At 65.2% G+C, this 13920-nt stretch overlaps 2 protein-coding genes across 2 annotated transcripts; both read right to left on the bottom strand.

The window, feature by feature from the left end:
* Positions 1-67: 67 nt before the first annotated feature.
* On the bottom strand, positions 68-2218 carry RAX2 (retina and anterior neural fold homeobox 2). Its single transcript, XM_045086618.1, has 2 exons — positions 1968-2218; positions 68-1257 (listed from the first exon to the last, which is right to left on the bottom strand). The coding sequence occupies exons 1-2, from the start codon at positions 2181-2183 to the stop codon at positions 919-921; spliced, it is 555 nt and encodes a 184-aa protein (XP_044942553.1). The 5' UTR covers positions 2184-2218; the 3' UTR covers positions 68-918.
* Positions 2219-5628: 3410 nt separating this feature from the next.
* MATK (megakaryocyte-associated tyrosine kinase) lies at positions 5629-12436 on the bottom strand. Its single transcript, XM_045086606.1, has 14 exons — positions 11907-12436; positions 11343-11415; positions 11107-11166; positions 10643-10756; positions 10415-10530; positions 10092-10311; positions 9440-9533; positions 8120-8185; positions 7289-7388; positions 7114-7198; positions 6952-7025; positions 6651-6846; positions 6170-6256; positions 5629-6076 (listed from the first exon to the last, which is right to left on the bottom strand). Exons 2-14 carry the CDS (start codon positions 11370-11372, stop codon positions 5837-5839), a joined length of 1482 nt encoding a protein of 493 aa, XP_044942541.1. The 5' UTR covers positions 11373-11415; positions 11907-12436; the 3' UTR covers positions 5629-5836.
* Between the last annotated feature and the right edge of the window lie 1484 nt (positions 12437-13920).

Here is a 13920-nt window from a genome sequence, read left to right as displayed (position 1 = left end):
GATTGCCTCCTGTCTTGCTTTCCCTCAGCACTTAAAGCCAGCGGCCGCTTCGCGTACGTGTGTTTATTCGGGTGTGCTGCTCGTCTCCGGCGGGGCTCCGCCAGGGCAGGGGTTTTTATCTGTTCGCCAGCGTGTCTGCACTGCATGGCGGGCGGATGGATGGGGGGGTGGGCGGACGGGTGAGCGGCCCAGCTGCCACAACGTACAGAACACGCGGCCATGGGACTCATGTATGAGATGCCAAGTGAGCTGAGCTGAGCTGAGCAGACCCGCTCGAACCCCAGCGGGTATGTGCTGGCGTGGGGACCCAGCAGTGCGCCTGTGGTCCCTTCATGGACCGAGTTCACACAGGGTGCTGGTCGCCTGCAGCTTCAGCCCTTAGCCCCTCCCCTCCGTCCTGACCCCGGCTGCCGCGTCCTTTGGGGAGGTCCCCTGTCGTGCGGACACTAGGCCAGTCCCAAGCCTGGTCGCACCCTGTTCCTTGCCCTCCGCGGCCTCCTTGTCCTGGGGTCCATCTGAGTTCTGGGAATGCTGGTCGGCAAGCCTGGCCTCTCTGGGCCTCGGTTTCCTACCCCACAGAGCAGCCGTGTGAGGGGTGAAGCGACGGGCCCCGGTGGGCGCACGGAGTGAAAGCGGGGGTTTCTCTGCGGGCAGGAGGCCCAAGGGCTGGGGCTCAGCTGTGAAGGGCGAGCGCAGGCAGGGGACGTGGGTGCAGGAGTGCAGCTCGCCATGGCCTCGCTGTCCCAGAGCCTCACCGTGCACCCCACGCCAGTCTGGCGGACGGGGAGACCGAGGCCTGGGGTCAGGCCATCTTGTTCCTGAGACGGTGCCCGTCTCCCCGCAGGGCCGGCTGGGGATGGGGGCTCCAGCACGGGTGGCCACGGACAGGCGGAGAAGACAGGGCTGGGTGGGCCCCACTCAGGCTGGGGGCCAAGCCCTGTCCAGAACCTGTGCGTGCTCCTTGGCCAGCAGCCGCAAGGATGCCTCCTCCAGGGGGAAGCCCTCCGTGAAGGCTGGACCAAAGGCATGGGGCCCAAAGGGTGACTGCAGCCCCGGGCCTGGGCCCAGGAGGCGCGGGAGGCCTGGAACGGCCGGGGGCCCGGGGCCCAGCCAGGGCTCCAGGGGCAGTGGCATGGCTGGGGGGCGGGCAAACGGCAGTCCTGGGGCCTCGGGGAGCCTTGGGGCTGCCACAGCCCCGGAGCCTGACTCCAGACGCTCCTGGCGGCGCCACTTAGCCCGGCGGTTCTGGAACCACACCTGGAGGTAGCGAGAGGACCAGTTGAGGACCCGCGAGGAGGAGCCAGCCCTCTCTTCCCCACCCCGCTGTGGCCTTCGGGGCTCCCAGCTCTGCAGGGTTCTGCCTGCCATCTGGCCTGACTCCCACCTGCAGTGCCAACATACCGTTACCTGTCTCGAAGGGTCCCCCAAGCCCCCCACCAAATCAGCCCCAAGTCTTCCGAAGCTAAGCCCTCCTCATCACTCCGCCGAGCCCCTCAGGCTCCGCAGCCTCTCTTGGCCCCGGACACCGGGTCCAAGCCGCTCAGCTCGGCAGTGGACGCCCTTCATGACGAGCTCGCTCTCAGCCGCGCTCGGCCTCCGCGGCCACCGGCTCTGCACCAGCAGCAAGTGGCCCCCGTGCAACCTGTCCCACAGCTCAGCGCGCACTCCTGGATGCCTAGAGATCACCCGTTCTCCTTTCTTTCTATTTTATTTTAACGTAATCTCTACACCCAGTGTGGGGCTCTAACTCACAACCTTGAGATCAGGAGTCACGTGCTCTAGCAGCCGAGCCAGCCAGACCCCAGCCTTTTCTCCTTTCTAACTGGAAAACTCCTACTCAAACGCTAAGGTCCCAGTCCCACTTCCCCTCCTCTGGGGAGCCTTCCCAGCTTCGAGATCTCACACCTACACACCGGGAGGGTCCCAGTGCGGCTCTGGCCCCCTCCCCGGCCCGTGGCCGCCCTCACCTGCACGCGCACCTCGGGCAGGTGCACCTTGGCCGCCAGCTCCTCGCGGCTGTAAACGTCTGGGTAGTGGGAGGCCTCGAAGGCCCTCTCCAGCTGGTGCAGCTGGTACGTGGTGAAGGTCGTGCGGTTCCTCCGGTGCTTCTTCTTGGGGGCCTCCTCGCCCGGGCCCGGCCCCCCGCCCTCCGCCGCCGGCCCCTCGCCGGGGCTCAGGAACATGGCTTCTCCTCGCCCCACCTGGCCGGGCGGCAGCAGGACGGAAGGCGGTGAGGCAGCAGCAGGGACTGCCAGCCGGGGAGGGCAGGGGAGCCCCTGGCATCCGCTGGGCCGGCGGGGGGGGGGATGCACCTTCCTTCCGCCTCCCCGCCCCCCTGGCCCTCGGGATGCTCTTGCTGTCCGTCCGTCCGTCTCCTCTCCGTGCGTCTGTCCTTCCACCTCTAGTCCCGCTTCCCCACCTGAGCCCTCCCCGACGGCCTCCATCGACCTACAGCTCAGATTTGGTCGGTCTGTCTGTCCATCCCTCTGTGAGCCTGGGACCCCCAGGAAGGCAGGAGGCTGGGAGGCTGCCCCCACTGTCCTCCGTCCCGGGGGGGGGCCTCTCTGGACCTCCAGCTGCCACTGTGCCCACCTGCCCTGTACTCACCGCCCCCAGCAGCCCCGCGACGGCCCCAGTATCCACACAGCTCCGGCCCCAGCGGGCCCAGCACCCCGTCTGCTGCTGGCCTGGCCCTGCCCGATGGGGCGGGGAGCGGGCTGGGGTCCAGCAAGGGGAAGATTAGCACGAGGTGATTAATTGAGGCGGCCCCTCCCGCCCGGGCACTGGCTGCTCTGAGCTGCAGAGGGCGGGCACGGGGGAGGAAGGCTGGTGTGCGTGTGGGGTGGCCAAGGGCCTGGGTCCACTTCCCCTCACAGGACACCAGCAAGGGCCTCCCCTTCTCGGGGCCTCAGTTTCCCTAGCTGTAGAAGGGTGACACCAGGACTTACCTGATGGGGCTCTCACGGGGCAAGGAGGGAAGCCAAGTAGAGAGCATTGCACAGTTACGGGCACACAGCAGGTGCTCAGTGTCCACCACTACTATGTTTATCAGCTGGGGCCACAGAAATTTCCTCTCAGACACACAGGTGGTGACAGGGGTGGGGGAAGCCAAGGTCCTGACAGGGGAAGGCCGTTCCAGTTGGCTCCCCCAGACGCCAAGCTGGCCAGGGAGCAGGGGGCATTTGCGCTGGGTTTTGAGGAATGAATAGAAGTTCACTCTTCATTCATTCAATGAATGCTACTGAGCACTTACTGTATCCTGGGTACTGTTCATAGCAGTGAACAGAACACATCTTGGAGCTGACATGCCAGTAGGGGAGACAGACAATCCGCAAAGAAGACAGAGCATGGCAGGTGCTTCCAAGGCCAGTGAGAAAACCCCAGTAGGGGAGGGAGGGGGAACAGAGGGGGGGTTGCTCTTTTAGAGAAAGTCAGCAGAATGGGGGGTGGAGGCCAAGGCTGAGATGCGAGACACAGCTCTGCATGAAGGGGAGGTCACCAGGGAACCACGGACCGGACCGTTGTGGAGCAGGGCAGGAGGCATTCGGATGGACGCATCCATTGTGGGCAAATGGGAGGCCGGGAGACGGCTGGAGGCCTGGTCAGGGCAAGGGCTCTGGGGACGGACATGGGGGAGAGGGGACAGAGGAACAGTCCTCCGGGAGAAAGCTGGGGAACAGGGAGGCACTGGTGATACCCAGGCCCCCATTTTGGGGACAGGGGATGACAAGATTGTCCCAGAGGCAGTGGCCCAAGAGCCAGAGCCGGTCCCAGGGGAAGGCCCTGAGGCTGGCTTTCCCAACCGTCCCCCGCCCACCCAAAGAGCCTGGTGCCCAAGAGGAGGGGAATCTGGGGTTGGGGGGTTAAGGTGAGGCCAAGAAAGTGTCTGATGGGTTCAGAGACGTGGAGGACAAGGAGGGAGACTGTCTCTGCGGAGGGCGGCGGGAGGCCCAGGCCCGGGTACGGACCAGGAAGCAATGCAAGGAAGACAGGGCCCCTGCCTGGGTGTTGGCTCTGGAGGGAGGGGGCGCAGGAAGGAGAGACAGGCTTGTGGGCACCCCCGTGAACGGGGCGCCAGGCCCCGGAGGAGTGGGTCCACCTGCGCGCACTAATGGCCTTGGATGAGGAACCAGCTGTGGCTCCTGCTGAGGGCCAGGAAGGGGGGGTCGGGCCTCAGCGCCCAGCAGTGCGGGAAGTCGGGCAGGGGACCCCAGCCACCCTCAGCCCAGGCGGGAGGCCTGGCTGGTGCTTCCCAAGGCTCCCCGGGGCCCTGTGAGCCCAGCTGCCCTGTCTGGAGCCCTGAGGTGGGCTCCAGGCTCTGGAGCGGGGGGACACGAGGCCTGCAGTAGGAGGCGGGGGCGGGGGGGGTCCCTAATCTGTCATTGCTTCATTACTAACGAGCTGCTCTGTTGTCAGGCCCCAATTAGCTAATTGGCCCCAGGTGGGTTAAGAGGCTGCAAGAGGGATCTGGGCCTTGGGCGCTGGGGCTTTGGTGGCTTAGCCGCCTGGGCTGAAGGTGCAGACGCTGCGTCAGCTTAGAGGACAGGATTAGGGACGGGGCGGGGCGGGGCCACGCGACCCCTCCAGCGGGATTGCGAGGTCAGGCCACTGACCTCAGCCCCACTGGCCTCCCTTCCTTGTTTCTTCCCCAGGAAGAATCCCGAAGCCCCTTCAGGTGCTGGTGGGGAAACTGAGGCCAGTGGGTGGGGAAGGCTTCTGGGGGGCACCACAGGCGTTCAGTGCGACCTTGTGAAAGTCCCCGAGCCTCAGCTGGAGGTGGACCAGCCAAAGGGGGAAGGCGTGCCGTGGTCTGGCCATCCCTCCCCAGCCCTAGCTTCGGGGGTTTCTGGGGTGAGAACCACCCCAGCCTGGCCAGAGACCCCTCGAGGCATCCTAGAAGCTTCGCTGGATGGGAAACACCAGTTGAGCTGGGGGTGACGGTCAGTCACAGCAGTAACTGAGCCTGTGCGCGCAGAGCCCTTGGCCGGTGTGAGCCTTCAGATCCCCGCTGCCACCCCAAAAAGATGCCTGCTCATAGAGGGGCTGCTGGAGCCCAGGCTGGGGGACCCCCTCCCCCGCTCACCAGATGCACTAACGTGTAGCACTAATGTCCCCCTCATCCTGGAAATGCTCTCAGGTCGGATGGTTGGTCACCACAGGTCAGGGCCACAAGGCTCAGAACCTGGGGGTCCAAGCCCGAGTCCCAAATTCTGCGTGGGGTGTGGACACAGGGGCAGGGCCACACTTGGCAGCCAGTCTCCCCCGGAGTCACTGGTCTGGAAGCACCACGGGGTGAGACCCTCCCAGGCTCCCGCTTGCCCACCCTGACGGGCAAGGGCTGAGGCAGAGGCGGTGGAGGAACCACCCCAATACGGTGGCCGTGGGGGTACCACAGCAGGAATCATGGTCCTAAGTAGGTCCGGGGGTGGTCGTGATACGGGCCTGGGGGGTCTCCGGGCTCCATCCCTGGAGACCTGTGTCCCTGCGGTGGCTGCAAGATCCCGGCTGGGCAGGGCCCTCAGTGGGTAGACACCGGGCAGGCGGACGGCCCCGGGCTGAGCGATGGTGGCAGGGGGTCCCATGGGGTGCAGGACGCCAAGGGCCGCAGAGAGACTCAGACACCGGCCGTCCTTGGAAAGCAGTCTTTATGGAGGGCTGACCCCTCGCCTCCCCGGTCCGCGGTGCCCACGGGCTGCCTGGAGTCCCCTGTGGGTGCCTGCCCCTGCTGCGAGCCAGATGGGCCACTCACCGGACCTGACCCTCTTCAGGCCTGGCCGTGCCCCCACACTGTGCCCTTCACTCTCTCCTCTGGGGCCCGAGGCCCCAGTGGGCAGCGTCAGGGCTCCTGGCCTCGGGGCAAGGGACAACTGTCCGCGTCCTGGGCCCCCGCTGGGGCCAAGGCACCCGCGCTGCGCAGTTCCCGGGCCAGCTTCTCTGCCAGTTTCCGGAAGGGTGGCCGGCGGGCAGGCTCAGCCTCCCAGCAGCTGCCCATGAGGGCATGGATGGGGCCCGGACAGCCCTCGGGGGGCTCCATGCGGTACCCCTTCTCCACGGCCTCAGACACCTCCTTCAGCGACTGTGGGAAGAGGGCACAACGGCGTGGCTGGGGTCAGGGCTACAGTCGTCAGACCCGCAAAAAGCCCAGAGCCTCCCCCCAGGCCCCACTCACCATCTTGGGGTATGGAGCCCGGCCGTATGAGAACACCTCCCACAGAAGCACCCCGAAACTCCAGACATCCGACTTGCTGGAGAACTTCTGTGGGGCCCAGGATCAGGGTGAGGAGGGGCCCCAGCTTCCTCCAGGAAGTCCTCCTGGGCTCACCTTCACTCTCTGGTCGCCTCCCAACAGACTCCCTCTGAACCTCCCTGAGCCAAGTGGGACTCAGACCCAGTGCAGGGAGGGGTCCTTGGTATTCTCGGGCCCAGGAGAGAGCCTGTCTGTTTCAGAAATGGGGAAACCCGGGCCCAGAGGGGTTCACACAAGGGAGAGGCCAAATGTAAGCTAAAAGGGGACGACCGTGGGTCAAGTGCTCACTGGGGCGGCAGAGCCATTCCCTTAAGAGAGGTCCAGAGCAAATGAGAGCTGTGCCCAGGGTCACAGAGCAGGGCGACCAGGGCTTTGAGGGTCGCAGGGGCGGTGGGGGGCTCACCCCGTGTTTGAGAGCCTCCGGCGCCGTCCACTTGACGGGCAGCCGGCTTGCGTCCAGCCCCTTCCGCTCAGCTTTGGCCAGGCCGAAGTCGCTGACCTTGGCCACCAGGTCCTCGGAAATGAGGATGTTGCGGGCGGCAAGGTCTCGGTGCACCAGCTTCTTGCTCTCCAGGTACTCCATGCCCTCGGCCACGTGCCTGGGGAGGGGGCGGAGCCCGAGGCGGGGGTGGCTCCGAGCCTCAGTGTCCCCTTGACCTTGGAGGCCCCCCCCAACTCCACCCTGCCCCGGGAGCCCCACTCACAAGGAAAACTGGAGGAGCTGGGGGGTGCTCACGAGGGCCCGGCCCCGTGTGCGCAGAAAGTTCACCAGGTTGCCCTGCGGGGGAGGGAGATGGGCCTGGGGGGCTCGAGGCTGCTCGGCGGCCCCCCCCAGGCCCCGAGGGCACCTCAGGCCTCACCCCCACCTTGCTCACGTGCTCCATGACGATGTAGAGCCCCTGGTGCAGGATAACGCCCAGCAGACGCACCAGGTTCTTATGCTGCATCTTCCTGGGGGGGCCGGCAGGTGGGCGTGAGAGCTCGGCCGAGACCCCGCCCCCGAGACGCCCCGCCCCCCGCGACGCCCCGCCCCCGCCTCACGTCATCACTGCCGTCTCGTCCAGGAAGGCCTGGGCGGTCACGTCACACTTGATATTCTTCACCGCCACCTTCTGGCCCAGGTACTCGCCCTGCAGGACCGCTGGGGGGAGAACGGGCGGAGGAATGCCCACCCACCCCGACCCCACGCGCCCCAACACCGCGGCGGGGCCCCAGGCCCCGAAACCCTTCACGCCCACAAGCTGATCCGAGACAAGCGCGAAGCATGTGCCGCTCGGGGACCAAATCCTATCCTGTCAGAGGGCACCCCGCTTCTGCCAGGCCCCCAAGTTCAGGGTCGCCTGGGCGGCTCAGTCGGTTAGGGCCCCTAAGTTCTGGTGGCTTTTAGTGTTTTAAATGTTTGGGGGAAAAAATTGAAAGAAGAATACTACTTTGCAACACAGGAAAATTACACGGCGCTCCCGTGTCAGGCCGCAAATAAAGTTTTATTGGTCCACGGCCCTGCCCGTTCATCTACCTGTGTCTGCGGCTGCTTCCCTGCCGCAAAGGCGGAGCTGAACACGGACTCAGACTGTCTGGCCCCAAACGCCTGGAATAGGTGCCCTCGGGCCCTTTACAGAGAAGGGAAGCCGACCCCTGACCTCAGTAAGCCCCAGAGCCTTCCAGGGGAACAGCTCCCAGGAGGGGCGTCCAAGCACAGGGCCTGGACGGGTGAAGGCATCACGCACCACCGCCGAGCGCCTCCCGGGGCTGACCTCAGCCCCTCACAGAGCAGATGCTAACGGGGGGAAGAATTACTTCACCCCCCAGTGATTCCTAAACCTGAACACGCCCCCCTCCCCCCTTCAGCCTCTGACCGAGGCCTCCACTTACCTCCGAACTCACCCTCTCCAATCCGTGCGCCCAGCGTCAAATGCTGCAGGTTCAGTAACCAGCCAGCTGTGGGGGGAGGGGGTGGGGGACGGGGTCACGGGGGAATGGGCCCCACCTGGCGAGAAGCCGGGTGGGGTCCCCGGCTGCGTCCCAGCCAGGGCACACATACAGCTGCTCCCAGCAACGGCCTGAGACCCCCCCACTCCCAGCCCTGTAGTCAGGTGCTGGAAAGCAGCCGAGCCTGTCTGCCCCAGGATGACCTGAGGAAAGGGGTTATGGGGGGGAGGGGTGGACCCCAGGCTTGCTCTCCAGGAATGCCCCATCAGGTCCAGGGGGAGATGTTGACACCCTTCAGGGCTACCCTTCTCACTTCTACCTGAACACTGTGTCCCTCCAAATATCCAGAGGCTCTTCCCTTTAAAATCCTGTACCTCTGGCCACCCAGGATACACACCAAAAAATACAAGAGACACGGGGACCAGTAAAGCTTCTGGAATCTTCTGGCAACATTTCCAGAATCTTCTAGAATCTTCCAGTGCTCTAAAGTGCTTTAAAGGGTCTGGGGTCCAGCCTCCCTGACTCCCTGTCTCAAACATGCCTGTGTTCTCCCGTTCTCTCTCCTCTAGTAGGTTCTTTAGCCCCCTTCCCCTTCCTCCCCAAAGCCCCCCCTCCAAATCACAAGCCCTTAGTCATGGCCATGGACAGGGACACCAGCCTCCTCTTGAGGCCATCCCCGAATCATCCAGATTTCCCTGGGAGAGACAGACACCATCATCAGGTTTAGGAGTGGCCTTGGGAGGGGGCATTGCTCAGGGCCTTGAGCATGGAAGATCTCATTATTGGGAGGTAGGGGAGCACTTCAGGTGGAGGGAACAGAAAGCACCATAGCAGAGAGGCCAGAGAGGAAAACCAGGAGGCAAGCAAAGAGGAAGGGTTTGTAGATGAACAGAGAAAGATGGTTCAGCCACAAGGGAAGGTTCTGGAAGGCAGGAGAGCGACGTGGGTGGACTTTCATGGTAGAAAGTCAGTTCTGGGGGCCCAGAGGCAGGGGTCCCATGGAAGAGGTGGTCTGGTGGGATGATCTGAGGCCAGGCTGGGGCTGGGGTTCAGGTCTTTGGCCCAGGCGACAGGGCAGATGATGGGGACACAGAAGCAGCAGCAGGGGTGGGAATTCGCTCCTTGTGGGCTGGTGGGCATCTGTGGGTGCCCTTGCCTGACCTGAGGGCTGCCCCAGGTCTTTCGCTCACAGTGCCGGCACAGCAACATGCTCATGCAACGTGGCCTTGGCCGTGGGCCCCCTGGGGAGGGGGAGGGCCCTACCTTTGGCCAGCTCCTCCTCTGCCGACTTGGTGCCCTGCTTCCTCTTGGGTTTCACTAGCTTCGTGCAGATGGCCCCCTTGTCCTTGCTGTAGTGCTGCGGGGTGGGGTTGGGGCAGAGGCAGCGGTGAGCCTGGCCCCCCTCCACGGGGGGGTGCGGGGGGTGTTGGCAGGGAACCCCTGCCTTCTGTGCCCTCCGCAGCGGGGGCTCTCTGAGTGGGGCCGGCAGGAGCCAGGGAGAAAGGCTTCGCTTCCCACCCGGGGAGTTGGACTGGTTTCCATGGGAACGGAAAGGATCCAAGCTAGGAAACAGGAGGATCCTGGGGAAGGTGGGGCGGTGGTCTGTGGATTAGTGTCGACAGGGAGGTTCCTAGGGGTGCCCAGAGGAAGCACCCCAGATCCTCCCTAGAGGTGGACCCGGAGACCCAGACCAGCTGCAGGGCTGATGGTCTGCGGGGAACAGCTGCTCCTTCCCGCACTGGGACTGAGCAGGCAGCTTTGGGTGTCCTGGGCCCAGCAGTTCCCGGAATCGAGTGGAGGGAGTTGCGGGGGTGCGGGTCCCTCGGCCTCCACCGTGCAGACCATGCGGCTCTGTGGCCGGGTGAAGGGGCGGGGTCCCGGGGCCGGAAGGGGGCGGGGCCTGCGGCGGCCACACCTCCACCATGTCCATGAGGTTGCAGAAGCACACGGCCTCGTCGATGGTCAGGTGACCGTCGCGGTGCAGCACGCGGTAGTGGATGACGTCGCGGCCGAAGCTGACGCACAGCACGTAGTCGCCGGGGTGCCGCGCCGACTCGCGCACCAGGAACAGCCCGTCCTCGGGCGGCTGCAGCTGCTGCACGGCCTCGTGGCCCGAGATCTTCCCGTGGAACCACCTGCGGCCGGGCGGGAGGGCACGCTGGGGCCAGGCCGCCCCAGCCCTCCTGCTGCCCATCCCAGGCGGTCCCCAGACCCACGCCGGGCCGTCCCCAGACTCACGGCATGAGGCTGAGCTTGGGGTCGGCCGACAGGGCCTCTCGCTCCCGCAGCGCTCCCGCCGCCAGCAGGCCCTCCTGCCCGCTGGCGTGGTGCTTGGCGCGGTACCAGCTCTTGCTCTGCAGGGAGGGAGCCAGGAGTCGGGGCTGGGGGCATGGGGGCATGGGGGGGCCGGGTCCCGGCAGAGACACACCCCACCGCCCGCGCCCAGGCCCTCCAGTCACCACTCACCTCGCAGGCCTCCAGGATGGTGACCACGTCGCCCTTGCGGAAGGCCAGCTCTCCCGGCTTGGGGCGCGTGTGCTCACACTTGGTGATGCATTGGGTGCCTGGGGCCCAGCGCCTCTGAGAGGTGGGGGAAGGGGTGGGGGAGGGACAAAGGGGCATGAAGGAGAGGCCCAGGGAGGGAAAGAAGTAGAAATTGGGCAAAAGACAGCAGGGCAGAGACAGAATCCAGAGGGAGCAGCCAGGGCAGAAATCTCACTCAAAAACCCCGGGTCCCAAACCAGAAGGTCAGGAAGAAAAGGTGACAGAAAGGTAGCATCAGGTGACAGTGAAAAAGTGTGCAGCACTGGCTGAAGGGGCCTGAGTCCCAGAGAACAGCCCCCACCCCCCGACATGGGAATGAGGTCCCGCGGCTGTGGGCCTGGTGGAGCATGGCCCAGAACCCCAGCGCCTGGGTTGGGGGTACTCACCGTTGGCATCCTGGCTGAGATGAACGCCCGACGCCAGGCACGGAGGAAGCAGGGGCTCACCTGGGGGCGGGCAGAGAGCAGCTGGAGAGCCCCAATCTGAGGCAGACTGGGGCCCAGGGCCATTACTAACTAACCACTTCCTGCCCAGGCCAGGGGGAGGCAAGGGCGGGATGGCATCCCCATCGGGGGCTCCAGGGGGTGGCTCCCCAAAGCCTCTCTGGGGAGGTGGTCTTTACCCACAGGAGTTCCTTATCAGTCACGGCCATGGAACATCAGCGAGGAAACCATAGAGTCCGGCCCCGCCATTGTCTGGAAAGGGCAATGGGGCCATAAGGTGGGCCCAGAGTGAGTGGCCATAGGGTGGGGAGGGGAGAAGTGCCTGCTGGCTCAGGCCCCAGTGGCCACACAGTGGGTGGGGACCGGGTGCCACCTAATTGAGCTTGGCTCTTCCTCTTTTCTGATAAGTGGGCAGGGGCAGGGCGAGGAAACAGAAGGTGATTCAAGGTCATTCCCAAGTATCTCTGAACCTAGGGTGGGGCCGGGAGGGCATGGGGGAGGGGGCATGCAGCCCTACTGGGCTCCTCTGGCCATCCGCAGAGACTCTCTGATGCCCCCCAGTCCCAACACCAACCTAGGACAGACAAACGGCCTCTTACTGCTGCTGGAGAAGGGGCTTGTCCACCCCCTTCCTCCTCCTTGGACCCTACAGCCGGCGGCTGGGCAGTGGGGAGGGTCGAGGGGGATGAGCCTCTGACCCTCCAGTATTACCCCCATAAACCCCCAGCCCCATGTGTACTCACACGCATACTGATCCATGTACACACGAGCACACACAGAAACACATGGGGCTTGGACACAGGTGGACACAGGTACCCACAGGCACGCGGGTATGCAAGCAAAAGCACGTTCACCTAGAGACAGGTGTGTACACTTCTACACATGTGTACACACGGGCAGACTCTCAGACATCCAGAAATGTGTGTACCTGTCCCCCACCCCCCCAGCGCACACAGAGACCCACACTTGAACACCTGGGCACGGAGCCGCGGGGCGCCGGCCACTGGGCCACCCCCGCACGCAGAGCTACACGCAGGGCCGCGCACACGCATCTCGGCCACACGCGAACATCCCTCCACGTGGACGCGCGCATACACACACCCGGGAGCTTGCAGACGCGCACACTCGCGCCCAGAAAAACACCCCCACCCTGCGCCCGATCGCCTCTAACCACCCGCTACCCCAGCCGCGTACCCGCCGCGCACGCCAGACGCGCACTCTCGCGCTCACACCGGCCTCTCCACCGCACGCCCGGGACGCCCCCGGAGCCCTCGGGGTTCCCCCTGACACCCCGCCACTGCCCCGCAGTCTCTCCCCTCACCCCCCCCTCCCCTCCACCCCCCAGCCACCGCGCTCACCTGTTCAGGGGGCGCCCCCGGGCCGCGCCCCGCGCCCACACCCAGGAGGGCCCCCGCGCGCTGGCTGCGCACCCTGAGGCAGCCCTGGCTGCACAACTTGGAACAAGTTGCTCCGTTTCCTCATTTTGGGGTGGGGGGAGGAGGGCTGGGGGAGCGGGGGAGCGGGAGGCGCCGCGGCCCAGGAGGCCCCCGCAGGTCCTAGCGCCGGCCGCACTGCGGTCTGCTCCGCGCGCCGCCGCCGCCGCCACCGCCGCCGCCGGCCCCTCCCCTCCCCGCCCCGCCCCTGAGGCCCCCGGCGCGGCCCGCCCCACCCGGGCGGGGGCCCGGGGCTGTCACCGGCTCCACGCCGCTCCCTGGCACCGCGCCGCGGGGCGCGTACCCCGTCCACCCTGGGAAACAGGGGCCTTGGAGCGCGGAGCGGGTGCAGCGCACAGGGCGGAGGAGTTGCGGGGAATAGGGAGAGTGAGTTGCCCGTCTGGGGCGATAAGCAAGCCGCAGAGCCCACACTATGCCTCGGACCCTTCGGACTTCGATATGCCCTTCTCATCCACCTCCTCTGCCAAGAAGGTTGTTGGTGCTGGCGTCTGGCGCGGAGCGATCGATTGCTCAAGAATGTCACTGGTCATCGGTGTGTTAGGGTCACCGGCAACATTAGGGGGACCTGAGGAACCGGAGGCCTCCTGCTGGAGCCTGCCCGGGGTCAGCCCCGCTCTGCCCGGGGTTCTAGGGCCGGCGGCCCAGGCTTCGACCTCAGACGACGGTTTGATGAGCATTTGCTGGGCGCCGGACGGGCCCCCCCGGGCACGCAGCCCAGCAATCGCTCCGCTTCTGCCGGCCGAGTCCTTTGGACAAGGGCGGCTCTCGTCAGGAGGTGCGTGAGGGCCCAGGACGCCCAGGGAGCCTGAGTCCCGTTCAATCTTTTGTCAGCCCAAAAGGCTAAGTGTCCGGCTCCAAGGCATCATGTGACTTCTCAGAACAGAGGCCCAGTTACAGAATTGCAAAACATACCTATTATGGAACATTCTAGAACAAAAACTAGGAAATTGTATGTATTGAGGTTCTAGAATCCACAGTTGTCGAAACCCACCATCAACACTGTATGACTCAACCCAAAGGGCAGTCCCCTCCTATCTCTCCGCCCACAGGGAAAGTTCCAGAAGGGGACCCTCCCAACAGCTCCGATTATCCCCAGCGAGGCCGGTGGGCGAGAGGAGAGGGAGGGAGAAGACCTCTTTCCTGTGAGGTGGTGGAATTCACCGTAGGGGCTGATGTCAACTGGGAAGATGTCCCAGTGGATTTCCAGTAAGCAGGGCTCCCGGGCTGGGAGTATGGCCACACCTCCCAGCTATGGGCCTTGCTGTGGACCCAGGGCTGGGGGACACTGCAGCCAGCATTCAGT

This window comes from Mustela putorius, unplaced genomic scaffold (genome assembly GCF_011764305.1).
Source record: "Mustela putorius furo isolate JIRA1106 unplaced genomic scaffold, ASM1176430v1.1 tig00000095_pilon_pilon_pilon, whole genome shotgun sequence".
Lineage (NCBI taxonomy): Eukaryota > Metazoa > Chordata > Mammalia > Carnivora > Mustelidae > Mustela > Mustela putorius.
The sequence above is the reverse complement of the archived record's forward strand: the minus strand, read 5'-3'. Positions and strand labels throughout refer to the sequence as shown.

Coding starts and splice junctions, on each gene's coding strand:
- RAX2 (XM_045086618.1), bottom strand. CDS start 2,183: ATGTTCCTGAGCCCCGGCGAGGGGCCGGCGGCGGAGGGCGGGGGGCCG. Junction 1,258..1,967: donor TGCCCGAGGTGCGCGTGCAG/GTGAGGGCGGCC, acceptor CGCTACCTCCAG/GTGTGGTTCCAGAACCGCCG.
- MATK (XM_045086606.1), bottom strand. CDS start 11,372: ATGGCCGTGACTGATAAGGAACTCCTGTGG. Junction 7,389..8,119: donor TGGAGAGGGTGAGTTCGGAG/GTAAGTGGAGGC, acceptor TTCTCCCCCCAG/CGGTCCTGCAGGGCGAGTAC. Junction 7,026..7,113: donor TCATGGAGCACGTGAGCAAG/GTGGGGGTGAGG, acceptor CCTCCCCCGCAG/GGCAACCTGGTGAACTTTCT.